The sequence below is a fragment of the Alosa alosa genome, chromosome 20 (assembly GCF_017589495.1).
Source record: "Alosa alosa isolate M-15738 ecotype Scorff River chromosome 20, AALO_Geno_1.1, whole genome shotgun sequence".
NCBI lineage: Eukaryota > Metazoa > Chordata > Actinopteri > Clupeiformes > Clupeidae > Alosa > Alosa alosa.
In genome coordinates this window covers 26,016,241-26,033,604 of record NC_063208.1, presented here as the reverse complement: position 1 = coordinate 26,033,604, position 17,364 = coordinate 26,016,241, and the positions used below count along the sequence as shown (strand labels likewise).

General features: G+C 44.7%; 1 protein-coding gene across 2 annotated transcripts; it reads right to left on the bottom strand.

Annotated features, from left to right (window-relative positions):
- Positions 1-275: 275 nt before the first annotated feature.
- pdik1l (PDLIM1 interacting kinase 1 like) lies at positions 276-12,824 on the bottom strand. Of its 2 annotated transcripts, none has more exons than XM_048229822.1 (3): positions 12,390-12,824; positions 8,667-9,002; positions 276-3,246 (listed from the first exon to the last, which is right to left on the bottom strand). In XM_048229822.1, exons 1-3 carry the CDS (start codon positions 12,429-12,431, stop codon positions 2,506-2,508), a joined length of 1,119 nt encoding a protein of 372 aa, XP_048085779.1. In that variant the 5' UTR covers positions 12,432-12,824; the 3' UTR covers positions 276-2,505. The 2 variants fall into 2 exon arrangements, with proteins under 2 accessions (XP_048085779.1, XP_048085780.1); XM_048229823.1 differs by having other exon boundaries at positions 8,667-8,999.
- Between the last annotated feature and the right edge of the window lie 4,540 nt (positions 12,825-17,364).

Sequence of the window (17,364 nt, the reverse complement as noted above, 5' to 3'; positions counted from 1 at the left end):
GTGTGTGTGTGTGAATGTGAGGACAGTGGTGGTTTCTCATCTTGTGTGCAGTCCTTTCAAAAAAGGTTAGAAACATGTGATGTCTGTGTGTGTCACCTGTCTCAGTTGACCATCTCTCTCTTCTCTCTCGTGTGTACACGGTCTCTAAAAAGCACTTTTCAGTAGAGTCTAATAGGAGGCCATGGGTGCACCAAGAGGATCAAAAAAATTGTGGGCAGAAAAACAAAATTAAGCTAAGTTGTTGTCCCTCACCCCTCAGACCCCCTCCCCCCACACACACACACACCGATCGATCCTTCAAGTTTGCAGATTCAAGTTCAGAAATTTCGGACTTCTGCAAGGCAACACACTTGGCCTGAAACTCAAGAAGTGGATGTTTAGGCAACAATAAGGGCTTCTATGCTCCCTTCAGTAAGCAGCATGACGCCTGCCAACCCCTTTTCTCCCATCTTTCTTTCAGGGAATTTAATTACATTAGTGGAGGGGAGCAAAATTCCTCAAATTCTCTCGTTAGGCGATTCGTTAAAACATTTACATCACTGCATCTGTGTTCTGTCCAAATCAAGAGACACAAAACTCAGCCAACCCCGCCCACACCCCTCCCTCCCTCAGTCACTCCGCTCTATGGGTTCAACCCAGATCACAGGACTGGCTCAAGGCCAGAGGAAAAGCACAGGTCACAAACACCTGCTAGCCTCGACACAGATTAACCCTGTTCACACCCACACACACACACACACACACACTTCAGCCGGCAAAAAGTGGAGCAGTTATTAGAGCGTGCAGGTTACTTGCTCCACTAGCCCAAGCAGCCTGTGTCCAGGCGAGGTCACATCCAAAGCCTACACTGCAGGGGGCCTGGTCCCGCACGTTCTCTTCCCACGGGACTTTTCAGGAGACTCTAGAACAGGTCTGGCCAAAATCTGACCCCGGTCCAATCAATTCAAAAGGTTTTGTGTTGTTCTACTGCCTCTTGCAAGTCTACCACTCTCTGAAGTGATAACACACCCCTTTAATTATCCCAAGAATGAGAGGTGTTTTGTAAAAATTAAATCAAACAAAAAATTCAAATTAAATAAAAATCAGCAGCATTTTTTTTTCTGCCTGCACAGATACTGCTCTGTGCTTTTTTTTGTACGTAGGAACTAAAGACATGTATTAATGGCTGTTTGCACTGATACTTACTTTAATGCAACTAGTAACGAAATGTCAATTTAGAGTCAGGAGCCTGCTAACAGTACACTCACTCCTAGCACAGAAAATACAGTTTAAACTCCACTGGCAACCTGACTACAGAATCAGATGTTTTCAAGAGAGTCTGGCAACAGCAGTAAAAACAGTAAAATTACATCATGATGACCCATCCAGTAAAAACTAACTGGCGGACAGAAATCGCAGCCCATAATGATCACGGAAGATTAGCACAGACCAACCACTTGAATGCCATTGGCTTGTGGTAAGCGGTGGAGATTTTGGTCAAGTGCGTCAAGAAAAGAGGCATTTTTCCCTGTGTATACGGAGTTGCATCAGAGGTGACGTTAGCACCAGACGTGAGAGCCAACTGGAGACAGAGAAAACAAGAAACCTCAGGGCTGTCCAGAGACATGTGCAGTCAATGGGGGCTGTCAGACTCGGGGGCCAAGGGAGGAAATAAGGAAGGTTCCCAGTAGAGCAGAGAGAGATGAAGAGAGGAGGAGAGGAACAAGAGATGCCAGGGGAGGACCCGTCAGAAGTTTGCTTTTGCCAGGCGGCATTCCAACTCTGCTAATTAAATCCCCATGCTTCGAGGCGTGCCGACGAGATCAAACAGATATTTTTTTCAGGGGTGGGTGTAACAGTGGAAGGGTGCTGGTGCAATCCAATCCCCCTCAAGACAGCGACGAGGACGAGGTGGAAAACGTGATGCGGATAATTCCTGAAGAGTAAGATAAAGCGAAGGCTTCGGCCAGCACTCATCTGAAAGCCTGCAGAAAACACTGTGCTTACAGGGTAACCTTAGGAACAGTCGCCGTGGTAAACGCCACACATCGCTATTCTGGTCACATAACTACAAGAAAGAAATGTCAAGGACAAATTGATTTCTTACATTTCCCTTGATATATAAAACAAGAAAAAAAATGTTACAAAAAAAAACCCCTCCAAACCTGCTAGTAAAAGGATGCATAGATACCTGCACCCAGTGGTTGGTGGGTGATTGTGTTTTGTTTTATTGTCGTCCAAAAAAACAAGGAAAATCCAAAAAAAAGAGAGAAAGAATTTTGCACTCTTCAAGTGCAAGTAACTGTTCTTGGTTAACGTCACCAGTCCCCAGTCCTGATTTGTTCGGCGTTGCTTCGCATTGCTTTAACTTCTTTACAAACAAAAAAAAAAAAAAAAAAAAAACGTTGAAACTAAACCCAAAGTCCTTAAAGGGTTTATGTCAGGGTCGGAGTCGAGTGGGCTGTGCTGTGCGGTGTGGTGTGCACTCATTAGTCCTTCGCCTTCCCATCATGCACCTGCCCACCATCATGTGTCCCAGTCGAGTTCGCGGCAGGCGATGCGCACCAGGCGGAGTTCCAGCTCGAAGGCGTCGGGCCGCTCCTGGGGGTTGGCCGAGAGCATCTCGCGGATGAGCTGCTTCATGCTGGCGTTCATGCTCTTCTTGCGCGCCGGGATGAGCAGCTCCATCTTGGGGTTCTCGAGCAGCGCCTCGCCCAGCGGCACGATCTCGCCCCCCTGCTGCACGTAGCTGCCCAGCAGCTCTTTCTGCGTCTCCACGTCTACGAAGGTGATGCGCTCCACCATCGCCCAGATAATGACGCCCAGCGCAAAGATGTCCGCCTTTGCTGTGTAGTGGCCCTCCCACACCTCCGGCGCCATGTAGAAGTCAGTGCCGCAAGCTGTGGACAGGAAGCACTTGTTGACGCTGGCCGGCTCCTCGGGGTTGAGGCCCGACGTCGAGCACACCTTGCTCAGGCCGAAGTCGGCCACCTTGAGCGTGGGCTCTGGCGAGCCAGCCGGGGTGCGACCCTGCGAGATGAGGATGTTGTCGGGCTTGAGGTCACGGTGGATGATCTGGTTGCGGTGCAGGAAGGCCAGAGCGCTGCCCAGCTGGAGCATGAAGCTGGTGTTGGTGCGGCGACTGGGCTTGCGCGACAGCAGGTAGGCGTTCATGTCACCGCCGTCGCAGAAGTCCATCACGAACCACAGGTAGTAGGCGCACTGTGGGTCGAAGGCAATCTCACCCTTTAGCGACGTCTCCACCAGCTGAGAGAGAAAGAGACAGAAAGAAAGAAAGAAAGAAAGAAAGAAAGAAAGAAAGAAAGAGAGGGGAGAAAGACAAACAGACAGAGAGAAAAAAAGCAGTTTAAAAACAATGTAATCAGTATCACCATCAACGCAACATAATAAATCACCATCAATGAATATCATTAGTTGAAAACCACAATTGTTAGCCTCCCTTCCTTATAATGCCACATCATAAGTTGGCTGAGGACAGAAAGAGATGAAGGGGAAAAAGAAAGGAGAGAGAGAGAGAGAGAGAGAGAGAGAGAGAGAGAGAGAGAGAGAGAGGAGACCGAAGACAAAGATAAGCATGAGTTAAAGTCACACAGCTGTCTAAAGCTGTAACCAAGTTTTACGAGCATCATTGTTAAGTTCTGAGCATGTTGCAAACAGCTGTCAACACTGATGCATACCTAGGCAACGCTCTTACACAACGCATCAAAACACAGTCATACAGAAAAACAGCAGGGGGGTTTAAGCTCCGAAGCCGGCTCTGTGCAGACAACGTTCCACCTCAGCATGACAGCTAATGGAGGGAATAAAGGGGGGTGAATCCCATTTCTAAAAACCCACTTTTAAAAGGTCCTGCATCTGATAACCTGATTCATAAGATTATCACTTAATTTAGCTGCCACCTCATTGCACCTCCCAAAAATAAAATAAGACACATCAAAGGAATCCCTATGCGGTAGCGGGAGATGACGAGCCATCACAAACAGACATCTGAGCATCCGCGGCAGATCTCGTCTGAATCCCCGAGCTAGACACTCATCCTGTTGTGCTCACGGCACAAGGCGGGGTTTCTTCTTATTCATTCCTCTCCGTCACTTTTAAACGGGGCCCTGAGTAGAAGCTTTGCTTTGCTGAAAGAGAGCCTTGGGCTGCAAGACGAGCTCCCTTTTAACCCTTGAGTGCTTTAAAAAGATGCTCCGAGCAATGTTACGCGGTTTCTAAGCTAAAACATTTTTTGTCAGACACAGCTAACAACATCACCATCCGCTAGCTGCCTGTGCCCTGAATACACTGTAAAACAACACAGTCTCTGTGGACAGCCCAGGCTCCAAAAACGGTAACAAAAACAACTTGGTCCAGCCTGGACCATAAAAACATAAACTGTTCCAGCCAATCACCGACGAGATGCGCGTTCCGAAGAGATTCAATTGCACTTGAGGGAGGGGGAGGGAGTAGCAAGATAGCTCTCTGTTTTGTTTGAATGTCAACAGAAGTGACATTACCCAACATCGCTTAGAGCACCTTTAAGTTAGTGACTGGTAATCCGGTGTGTTTAATTTGCATCTCAATCATCACCTACATCTGCCTTCTAAAGCGTCTGAGTTGGTGACCGTACACTAGGAGGACACGACTCCAAAAAAACATGTTCATAAGATCAGCTAGGAAAACAAGTATGGATTCCTGCAGTAACATGATCATGCTTTTATGCTGTCTTACAGGAAACATATAAATAAGTTATTAGAACTGCTTACTGTGGTTGAGCAAGGAGAATGTCCTTTTAATTTAGTGATAAATAGCCTTTCCTAATTGTAATGAGAGTGAGGTTTGGCTCTTGTGTTGTTGCAAGGGAGGGCACCGTGGTTGGGAAGCATGATCGTGACGTCAAGTCGGGTACCTTGGAGCACAAGAGTTCCGCACAAATTCTCCAAGCATAAAATCCAACCCGACCTTACTTTCAAGTCGGACGTCTGGATTTCCAAATATCCGACATGTCATGAAGGCCCTATGAGTATACTGCTTTGTCAGCTGAACCTATGGCCAATCTTTTAGAATGAAGAGGCTAAACTGTAGAGAAAGACAATAAATAGGTATGTGGCTGCATAAAATACCTCAAATATACATGCTACAAGGATACTTCAAACGCTCAAACTAGCACCTGATGAGAGGCAAACAGTTACGAGACTAAGGTAAGGTAAGGTGGTGGCGTTGTGGCTAAGGAGATGGGCCTGAAAAGTTGAGGGTTCAATTCCAAGCTTCCACCGTTGTGCCCTTTAGCAAGGCACTTAAGCCCAAGTTGCTCTGGGGAGAATGGCTCTTGTAACAGTTTACATAAGTCGCCTTGGTTAAAAGTGTTGGCCAAATGAAGTAAGGTTCTTCTGATTTTGATGGGGAAAAAACATTGTCTACTGGGATCAAGGACAAGACAGTTCCATGTGCAGAGACTCCAAATCAAAGTGGTTCCAGTCAGACGGGCCAAGCATTCACTGAAGCTGAGAAGCCACAGGAGGAAATTACAAGAGAGGAGAAAGAGTGGGGGAGGAACAGAGAGCGGAAAAGGGAAGGTGCGGAGGAATCAAATGAAAGTGTCCACACAACTATCTCTCCCGAGCATGTGTCACTGACTGTAATACATTACGCAAAAGCCACCGAGCACAAAGCTCTCTGACTGCGCTAGAAAATGAAAAGAGAAGTTGGCTGTGTGTGCGAGAGGCGGCCGGGCAGGCAGGATGTTGTGGTCTTTCTTGTGAGGTGATGACTACAAAGCTGCTCGCTGCCGTGTCCGCTCCAGAGCCAGAGCCATGAATCTCGGCCAACATTTAAACGTTTCTTTTCACACGCAAACACACGCATACACGTTTAAAAGTCAGTCTGCTTTACCAATTGGGCATTCTGAATGTCACATACACACACATCAAAGTGTTTAAAATGCAGTCTGCTTCACAAATTGGACTGCAAATTGTTTAACACAGAGCTGATAAAGGAACACCACCCCCAAGCAAAATGAATGTGCGGATTCAATGAACAGCAACCACACTACTGGGTTGTCATCCCCCACCATAATCATTTGTATTTCTGCAGGGGTTCTCCTGAAGAACATGGCAGAGAGAGGAAGAATGGAGTGGTGGTGGTTAAAGGGAAGGGGGGAGAGAAAGACAGAGAAGAGTAAAAAAGAAAAAGTGTAAACAAAGGGTTCTGGGAGAGCAGCCAAGCGGTGCGCGGTGGAGAGCTTAACGAGCTGATGGACAAAGGCCCACGTGCCTCCGCACTGAGAGGCAGTACTCACACACACACACAACTGCACACACGCGTACACACACAACTGCACACACGCGTACACACACGCACGCACAACTGCACACACACACACATGCAATACTGCACACACACGGACACGGACACGCACACGGGCCAGCCTATGTTGGTCTTCTCTCATAGTTCTGTCTGTCAGAGAAGAGTAGACAAAGTGAGAGATAAAGACCTAGGGTATGACAAGAGGAAGATGTCGAGAGAGAGAAATGCAGATACCCAGAGAGAGAGAGAGAGAGAGAGAGAGAGAGAGAGAGAGAGAGAAAGAGAAAGAGAAAGAGAAAGAAGACAGATCCATGGAGAAAGAGGAAAGAAAGGCACAGCAGGACACAAGGAGAGGGAGAGAGAGAGAGAGTGTGAGTGAGTGAGTGAGTGAAAGAAAGATTGATTGTCTGAGGGAATGAGGAGGTGAGAGAAGTACTAGAGCAGCCAAAAAGGAAAGCAGTGTGATACAGGTCTATACATGCTGATACACACACACACACACCAATTCAATAACTGCATTACATAATGAAGAAGAAATGCACACACGCGCGCGCACACACGCACACACAGGTATCGCTGCTGACATAGAAACAGAGCAACAAAACTGACTGGCAACTTGACAAGGACACATGTACCAACACTAGAACAATGGCATATGTGTTGCACATGCACACACTGAATCATCCACGTGCATGCACAGGGACAGACAGACAGACAGACAGACACACACACAGCTGCAGACAAGACCGTGCACTCCTACAGCAACTTCCTGGCAGCCTAATGAGGTCATAGGTTAATCATCTTATCAGCCCAGTCAAACTCAAAGTCCACACCTGCAACTGCGCACAACCACTTGACCACCCCTGCCCCACCTGCAGCGCGGTCAGGTCACAATTAACATCACAGCTCCTGGCCATCTGGACCTGTGACGTCACGTCACAGCCTCCGCCGCACAGGAGTGTGTGTTTACCACCAGCGCCAACAAGGCAATTTGATGCCGCAAACGGGAAACACTGAGCCACACACACACACACACACACACACACCACATCCTGGGCCATGAAAAACACACCAGCTGTGACACCGCTCTAAGCTGTTGATCACAACATAAGGGAGAGATTTGGAGAGGCAGGACAGTGTGTCTGTCAAGGGCAGAAAGGAGCACTATGTGTGCATGTGTGTGTGTGTGTGTGTGTGTGGTATTGGAATGTGCTCAATCATCACCCAGTGGTCACATGAGTCTGGATTTGTCAGTGAGGGACAGTGCAGTGTGAAGATAACAACAAAAGATAACACACATCTGCACGCCACCTTTCTACATACACAGTGACAGAGTCTGCGCAAAAAGATAAACAAACAGGATAAACACTCATAACACACCCATAGAAAAGGCACAGAGATAAACTGTAGTGTGAAGCGCGCACACACACACACACACACCTCAGCTGTCAGCAGGTCTGAATTGCAGCCTCAACGACTTATCAGGCAGAGCATCGGGTACAAAAAAGCCACTTAATAATAACAGTGGTCAGGTCCCTCCCAGGCCTCTTCAAGCCTTACTTCCTGTTTCCTGGCGGTGTTAACTGCCAGGGCAGGCAGCTGTGTGGCAGGCAGGAACGTTCCGCCCGGCACACGGACCGTAACACGCCCTCACTGTCCACTGGTAACACTGGTCATGAATTCGCTTGTTCGGTTCCATGCTTATACAAATAGACAGCTGCCTGCAAAACGGAGCAGTCTGTCTGCCTGTCTGTCTGCCTGCCTGTCTGTCTGGTCTGTCTGCCTGTCTGTCTGCCTGTCTGTCTGTCTGTCTGCCTGTCTGTCTGCCTGTCTGTCTGTCTGTCTGTCTGTCTGTCTGCCTGTCTGCCTGTCTGCCTGCCTGCCTGCCTGCCTGCCTGCCTGTGCCTGCCTGCCTGCCTGTCTGTCTGTCTGTCTGTCTGTCTGCCTGCCAGGTCCATACAGATAGTAAGTTCTAGTTATTCTTGTTGAGGCCCTCAAAGAGCACTCTTAAATGTGAATAATGAATAATTTAATACACAAACCACTTGCTCTAATCAAAAGAGAAGAAAAACAGCATAAAACTGTCAACTGACAGCTGACACACCATGCTGAGATCTCAGCCCATCTGGTACAGAGAGGACCTTGAGCATCACTCATGCATGCACACATAAAGTACATATCCAGCAAAACACACACAATAACCCTACGGTCACCCACCTTTAGGTACAGTGATGAGCACACACTCCTCCAGGTATACGACACACACACACACACACACACACACACACACACAAACACACACACACACACACACCACACCCAGCTCACACATACAAACACTGAAACGCCCAATAAACAATAAAGACACTGTCCCCCACCTCTAGATACAGTGACGAGCTGGAGCCATGACTCATGCGCTGCGCGAGGCCGTCCCTTTGCAGCACACACTCCTCCAGGTGGATGACGTTGGGGTGCTGGCTCTGGATGCTGCTGAGTGCCCAGAACTCACGCAGCGCCAGCTCCACGTTCTCCGGCGAGTGGCAGCGGATCTTCTTGACGGCCACGCGGGCGCCCGAGCTCCGCGCCACCGCCTCGTACACCACGCCGTAGCTGCCACGGCCCACCTCCTGGATCAGCTCGTACTTGGCCTGGCTGCGGCTCACCATCCCCCCCCCCAGCCTCCTCCACGCCTGCGTCTGCTGCTGCTGCTGCTGCTGGGGGAGAGAGAGAGAGAGAGAGAGAGAGAGAGAGAGAGAGAGAGAGAGAGACAGAGAGAGAGAGCGATAGGGGCACATGTTTATATTTATGTGTATGATATTTAGCAATACTTACTCAGATAATCTCAGCCCGCTTCTATTGGTTTGACAGAATCTGTCAAACCAATAAATGAGGACCAAACGTGTAGTGTTGCTTAACTGAAAGAGCAAGACACTAACAGCACAAAGATGATGGCGCAAATACTCTGGAAGCATGCCTAGGACAAATAACATCCTTACTGTAAGTTGCACTGGATGAGAGCTTACAGTAAATAAATAATTGTATAAAAGCAGGTGGTAAGGGTCTACTGGTCTTAGGTGCAATAAATCAATAACAAGTGGTCTGGGGCTGTATTCCTCTCCCATTTCCTCGCTTAACTTAGTTCTTACAATACAGCCAAAAGCCAAAAGCCAAAAGCTGCATCTCACAATGTAAGTGAAAGTGAAAACACATTCATGGGAGGGACCTATATTGAATAGACTCTTCCTTCATCCATGGTACACTATATTATTACACTATATTATATTATACCATGCCTATAACAACTCTATACTATATACAGCAATTTGTTATGATAATGTGCCAGTGTTTTTGCGTACTCCTCTGTGCAGAGACAGACAGAGATAATCAATGGGGGACTGAACAATGAACAGGAAAGGCCACAGTGTAAATAGGTTATGTCAACAACAGTAACATGAACAGGAACTAGATAATAACATCGCCAGACACTATTAATTTAATAAGAACAGTCTACGTGAATAAGTAGCCTAATATGTTGACGATTCATGAACAGTCCTACTGCAGGAATCAGATCAAAGCAAAACTTATGCAGGTCTGGTTTGACCTGGCAGTTCAGCAATACAATTATTCTCCAACATATGTTCCCCGTCATTGTGGGGTGTATCAGGAACGGGCAGGAGGAGGAGTACAGGAGCCTGGTGGAGGACTTTGTGCAATGATGCAAACGCAATCATCTTCAACTCAACACTTCAAAGACCAAGGAGATGGTGGTGGATTTCCGCAGGTCCAAGCCCACTCTGCTACCAGTCCCCATTGATGGGGTCAATGTGGAGGTGGTAAGCACCTACAAGTATCTGGGTCTCCACCTGGACAATAAACTGGACTGGTCAGCCAACACTGATGCACTCTACAAGAAAGGGCAGAGCAGGCTGTACTTCCTGAGGAGGCTGCGGTCCTTCAATGTGTGCAGCAAGCTCCTCAGGATGATCAACCAGTCTGTTGTTGCCAGCGTCCTCTTCTATGCAGTAGTATGTCGGGGAGGAAGCACAAAGAAGGATGCAGGCCGAATTGACAGGTTGGTAAGGAAAGCTGGCTCTGTAGTGGGAGCTGAACTGGAGTGCATCACTTCAATATCTGACAAAAGGACCCTGAACAAACTGATCAACATCTTGGACAATGAGTGTCACCCACTCCACAGCACTACTGTTAAGCAGAAGAGCCTGATCAGCTGGAGACTTCGCTCACTGCCTTGCACAACACACAGACTGAGGAAGTCATTTGTCCCCAGGGCCATTGAACTGTTCAATGCTTCACTTAAGGGAAGAGGAGAGATAGACTTCTCTGCATAGTCTGTCTGCCTCTTCACCCCTCCATGTTTGGATACTGTCTGTCCACTAGCCACTTTTTACCACTGTCTTTCTGCCTCACTGTTTGCGTTCTATATTAGCACACTAGCACATATGCATAACCCCTCCCTCCATGCCACAGCCGAACTGTGGCCACACTTATACCTTTTCTTAAAATAGTTATATATATATATATATATAGACTTTATTCTTGCACTGTTGCACTTACTCATTTGCACTATCACCATGACACTCACTCACACAGAGCACCTTACCTTACCTTACTATGCACAGAGAATCACAGGCTCAGTCCCTGCCTCAGTCATTGCAAGGGCCTCTTGATTGATTAATCACCACTATGCGGATACTGTTTTTAGAATTGATTTAGATTAAGTGTTAGTTAGTATAATTTGTATTTTAGTATATTCTTTATCTTCTACGGTCCTTATTGCTTAGTTGTGTTTTTATATTATATACCTTTAATTACTTTTTCTGCTATAGCCACATGGCAAAGACGTCAAGTTACTGCCCCGGTGGCATGTCCGGGGCAACTAAGGTGAGCTAGACGGAGATGTTTCCCATAGTGCAACCTCGAGCATTTCTACACGGGCATTAATCCTGCCTGGTAACTTAATTTAAGGGTGCAGTATAGCGTTCTTGGCACAAGGCCCACAGCTAGGGTAAATCAACAACCCAGATCTTGATGGACTTGAATGTCAGCTTGGGATATGACAAGGTCGATTTGCGAGAAATGGCTTGGGTATGGCGCAAATTCCTAGAGTGAATAACTAATTTTCAAAACTTCGCTATGCTCACGAGTGTTTATTGACCGATCCTCACGTGGCAATACATGCCCAGACATGTCAAAATCGACTACATAAATTATAAGTATATTGAGACATGCCAATGTCACGGTAAGTTTCTTGAAAGTATTATGAAAATAGAGAAAAGCTCACTAACGATTGTAGAGCCAAAAAAAAAAAACAATATTCGCCTGCATCTTCACAAATTGACATTAATCTGAGTAAGGTACCCACGGTTTCCCATCCTGCCTTTCTTGCGCAATTGCAATTATGTAAACAAAAATATAGGAGCCACATTTCGCCTCGCGATCAAACAGTTAATGAAGAATATGAAGTGACATAAACCTCTCACTTCCCTTGTCCATTTCACCATCGAAACACATGGTTGCGGAAGGCAAAGCATGCTAGTTAGTTGGGTAAACATGGCTGTATCCATGCCACACTGTCAAGACAACAAGATACATTTGTGTAACATTTTATCAATCCACAATATCCTCCACGTGTTACTTGAGTTCTGAACATGAAACATATGTAACTGTCAGCAGTTACCATCTTCACACTTTAGAACGTAGCGCAGACACTGTTGTTGTATAACTTGCTAGCTGGCTAACACTACTTAGCTTTACTCTGTGGTTGCTACGTCTGGCTAACAAGCTAATCAACAGACCCAGGACTGCATGGACGAATCCACTCAAATGAACATGTCAGTGCCAACTATAACAGCTTACAGTGATAACGCAATAATATATTGATATGTGTCCAGTGGAGCCAAAGACAGACTACAATGGACAGCGAAGTTCGCTATTGTTTCTTTTTGATAAGCATATCGCAGCTAGTTGGCTGTCCAAGCTAACAAGTCCTCCTGGTCAGATTCCACCTGCGCAGCACGTCGCATGGAGACACAAAGAAACCAACACATTTCTGAAGTAATCGAACAAAGAGACAAGATATCTACCTGTCGTCGCCCTTGTCTCTTCTTCACACACCCCTTCTTCATTTAGTGTCTGTATCACGGAGTCTGGCAGCCATTATCCACACTACTATTCCACACGCTCTCGCGCAGCGACGGCCCGTCAATTTGTGCGCTTGGTGACCTCTTCTCACGGATCAGATCGGAGATTTCCCTTTCACCTCGGCGTGCGCACGCTTCTGGCTCCCGCTGCAAACAACACAGATGTGAGGCGAGCAGAGCGGTGTCTCAAATGTGGGAAACACTGCCCCCTCCCTTCGGTCTTTTGGGGTGTCTTCAAAACAGTGCTTTGGCTTTGGAAAACGAAAATGGTGTCGCCAAACTCGCCGCAGCACGCCACAGCAGTAGCATTTTTTCCCCGTGAGCTCCCACCCACTCTGCCGTCATTACAGTGCATGTCACTTGAAGCCTCTCCCATTGAAGAAGAGCGCTCTGCCTGGTTGGAGAGATAAATCGCGCATTCACTTTCAAATTCGGTGCACGAGCTGGGTTGCCTTCATTTCCGATAATTACGCAGGGGGGTTATCGTGGACTGTCTCCGACTTTAAAATGTTAAAAGCTCGTCATTGTTATTCGATTAACCAACTAAATTAATATAGAATTACAACATCATTTTATGTATGAAGGCTATTCTATTTCATGGAAGATAATATTTCCGTCTGCTTAGCAGTCAGCCAGCTATAGGTCAAGGCAAGCCAAACATTAAATGGGCTTTCAAATTAATAAACAATTAAATATACAACAGAATATGTCCTCTAACATGACTACTACACTCATACATGTTATTATTTGAAGACATATATTTAAAATGACCAAAAGGCTAGTACATCGTGAAGTTAGTGAAGGAGCACACCCCTGTGGTTTACATTGGTACGTTCCCTTAAAGAGCCATTCATGGATTCAGTAAAGTATAAGTATATATACGTTTTTTGATCCCGTGAGGGAAATTTGGCATTTAACCCAATCGGTGAATTAGTGAAACACAAACAGCACACAGTGAACACACAGTGAGGTGAAGCACACACTAATCCCGGCGCAGTGAGCTGCCTGCTTCAACCTGCTTCTCGGGGAGCAGTGAGGGGTTAGGTGCCTTGCTCAAGGGCACTTCAGCCGCGGCCCACCGGTCGGGGCTCGAACCGGCAACCCTCCGGTTATAAGTCTGCTAACCAGTAGGCCAAAGCCCAAAGATTACAGTGCAGCACTCATGGTTGAGTCGGTTCAGTGCAGGTTAGGCTACATGAACTGAGACAAAGATACAAATTTATAGCATTATGTTAGGTATGGTATGTTTATATTAGAATGTACAGCCTATAAAACAGTACATAGGCTACTTGACTCACCATTGACGAGTAAACAAAACAAAAATCCACCTGCTGCATTCCATACTCAAGTGTCATATGAAGCAATGAAAATAGACACACTATGCATTCTCTTGTTGTAATAGAAAGATATTTATTATCAATAAATCAAGGAGTGAATGTCAACACTGAAACACATTCTTGGTCACAACATTCTTGTTTGAAATGCATGCTGTCACAATGATTTGGAAATGGAAAGGCTGACGTGAACCAACCAGTTACTCTCTTGACTCTTGGATAATTGCAGAACACCCTTGAGCATGAGTTATATAACAAAACCACTGGTTATAACAGTCATTGTGGTTACATTCTTTGGTCACTTAATTATAAAATACGTTTTTCACGGTCTCCATCGGACACCATGAGGAATGCAAAACCCAAGCGGAAAATCAGACAAGATAATAAACAGCAACAGTAATCAGAAATATGCTCTGTGCAAACACGTTGTTGTTCATGTTTGTGCTTCTGCTGCAACCCTGAGCTTTATTTGTGACAAACACACTATGACCATAAATGACAGAACTGAGCAAATGACAACATAGAGTTGATGATCAAACTAAAACATGGATTATACTGTGATTAACACGGTTTTATTGATCCTTGTTGTTACATAACCTTTTCTTGAATCTGCTGACAAGTTTGATTTTAGGGACACTGCTCTACAAGGCATTTTGCTTAGGCTATTTGAGGTTAATGACAGTTACTCCTTACTGAGAAAAGGTAGACCTTAGGCTCTCCAACAGAAAGCTTTTTGAAAAGCCTGCCAGGACAGCATCATAACACAGATAAGAATTGTTTGGGAGTTTCCCCATGTCTGCTAAATGTAGATAATGATTTTCTTTTTTCTTTTTTTGTCAAACAAACTGGCTATTACAGGAAACTTAACACTGTAACTAAAATCACTGTCACCTTAACTCAGTCAGGAGAGTCCTAATTTAACAAACATAGCATGAGACATTCTAGTCTTTTAGAACATAAGCCTGCTGTGTATCAACAATCCACATACCATCACTTCTTTCCAGTACCCATTTATATCTTAGTGTACGCATCAGTATTCTCCATCAAAACAGACATTAATCCCTGTCTGTTCTCAGACATACTTTTGGATCAGAATTTAATTAGGCCTTTGTGCAACATTCTACACAACTCTGAAGGAATGTCGCCACAGAATACCCTGATAAAATTCTGGTCCTGCAAATTGATAGACCTTCAAACAGTAATTGCAAGGCAATCTGTGATTGGCTGACTACTACCAATTTGCCTGGAACAGCCACCAATGATAAAGACATTTCTTCCAATTCCTCAAAATCCAATTCAAATTATAACATTTCAAATTTGCATCCTGCTCAACACCAGTTATGCAGTCAGACTTCTCTAAAACCAAAAACAAATATCCCATGCAAGCATGCACACACACACACACACACACACACACACACACTAAAAACAGCCACAAAAAAACAAACAAAAAAACACAAACAAACTCAACCAAAAACTATGGCACTCACTCTTCAAAAGGCATGACCAAAATGCATAGCCATTTCCACATACATGTACACATCCTGAGGTAGACTTGTATAGATTCATCACAAGGCATTTCTGTCTCGTTATTAAGATCAAAACACAATGAAATAAAAAAAAAATATGAAAGAAAGACCACATCCCATAAACTACATAGATAAAGACAACATGGTTGGAAAAAACAGCAGTTGTGATGGTTCCAGGGGCGAACATTACAGCATTATAGAATATCTCTGTACCAAGGGCACTTCCATGACAACTCCCTCACAGCTACAGGTTATGTTAGTTCAATGATTAGGTCTCTCACAAGTCTTGAGAGAGAGGCCACAACCCCATATCTCTGTCAAGAACATTCTCCTTAACCACTGGGACAAGGTTACTCTACTTCTAAAACATCAACTACCATGCAAAGGAAACATTGTTATATTATCATAAATGAAGGTTGCTTCTGTACAATAACAATATACAAGACTGAAGCAGGACTGATATTCTATCTATACTACACACCATGAAATGCCAAAGAGAGATCCTCAATTTCAATTAGGGAATATTTATGATCTTTCAAATCTAAAACAAAAGACTCAACTTTAATCCGTCACTATAGAATAAACATGGGACCTGTGGGTTGTGATAGTAACAGTAGTGCATTGATCGACAGGCTTGCTTCAGGCATATTACACACAGTTTCCCAGCAAACCAGCGCATTTTTACACTGTGCATGCAGACCTGTATTTCAAAATAAACTAATTTTGAAAATAATAAAAATAAAGTGATTAAATAATTCCCTGAGCAAAAACTGAGGATTTGTGGGAAAGTAAAATTCTGGCTGTGATAACAGCCCAGTCTAACAGTTAAAGTACAAAACAAATAATAACAAAACAATAACATAAATCAATAGAATGTATAACGCATGATTAGTGCAGTGAAATAATTTTTTTGGCATAGCTCAAAACTAAGGATTTTCAATTCCCTATAGCTTGAGGTGCCAGAAAACAAAGCAAAATCACACTGTTAAAATAAGATTATCAAACATCACAGTCAAGGAAGTAAACAAAACCTTCAGGCTTGAAAAAGAAACCAAAATAAAGACAAAATCTTCATGATTTCCAATAAGATAAGCATGTGTGGTTACAAATAAATAAATCATGGTTTTAAATGATAATATTTATATACATTAATGTCAGGTTCGATCTCTACTTCTACAGAAGCTGGGAGACATCCTATCAGAGCTCCCATGATGCACTCTGATTCCCTCACAATTTGTACGTTCCACCATAAGGGGTGCTGAGAAGTCATAAACCCAACTTGTGGAAGAGAACTCTAGCGAACACACTAGCTTTCTAGATATTTTTTCAAGTACAACAAACAAAAGAATCTAGTAAGAGTTCCCTTGAGGAATTTTACGGTACTTCCCCAACATGTTTACATAAAAACTACAGGGAACCACCATTTCTTTACAATCAAGCCTTTTTCAACACTGACAGACAGCTTATATACAAGCCGTACACTGAGGTATAATACCTGCCATACTTGCGTTTAACAACTGTGCAACCTGAAGAAAGACTTGAATTACATTATGGTAAGTTATCAACCATGTAAAAGGCAGGAGGAGGCTACACACTGAGCTCTCACAGCACAGAGGTGCAGCACTCAACGTTACACTACAGTCTTTAACATTCACTTGGCCATAGAAATCAAGGTGATTGATTGCAGGAAAGAGCCGTGTCTCCTAGGATGGAGGACAAAACAGCCATCTTTCTTTCAGTCCCCTTAACATTCATAGCAGTCAAGACACACTATGTTCAAAAATAAAGGCTTGTTTCTCTATTCTTTGGCAAATATTGTTCTTAAATAAGGAGGTAAAAGGGTTGAGAAATCAAGGAGTACACGTCATTAACTTCATATATGTCCAACAAGACAAGCCCTAAACGTTACCCACAGAGAAAAAGTGATATGGCGTGGTCATGATGTACATCCTTGATTATTGCCGTTTGTAAACTCGCTGGATTTCTGATTGTTACCGTACAAATCTAAGACACTTAGCTAAGGCAGGAAAACAAAAATAGAGGTGGAAAATGTCA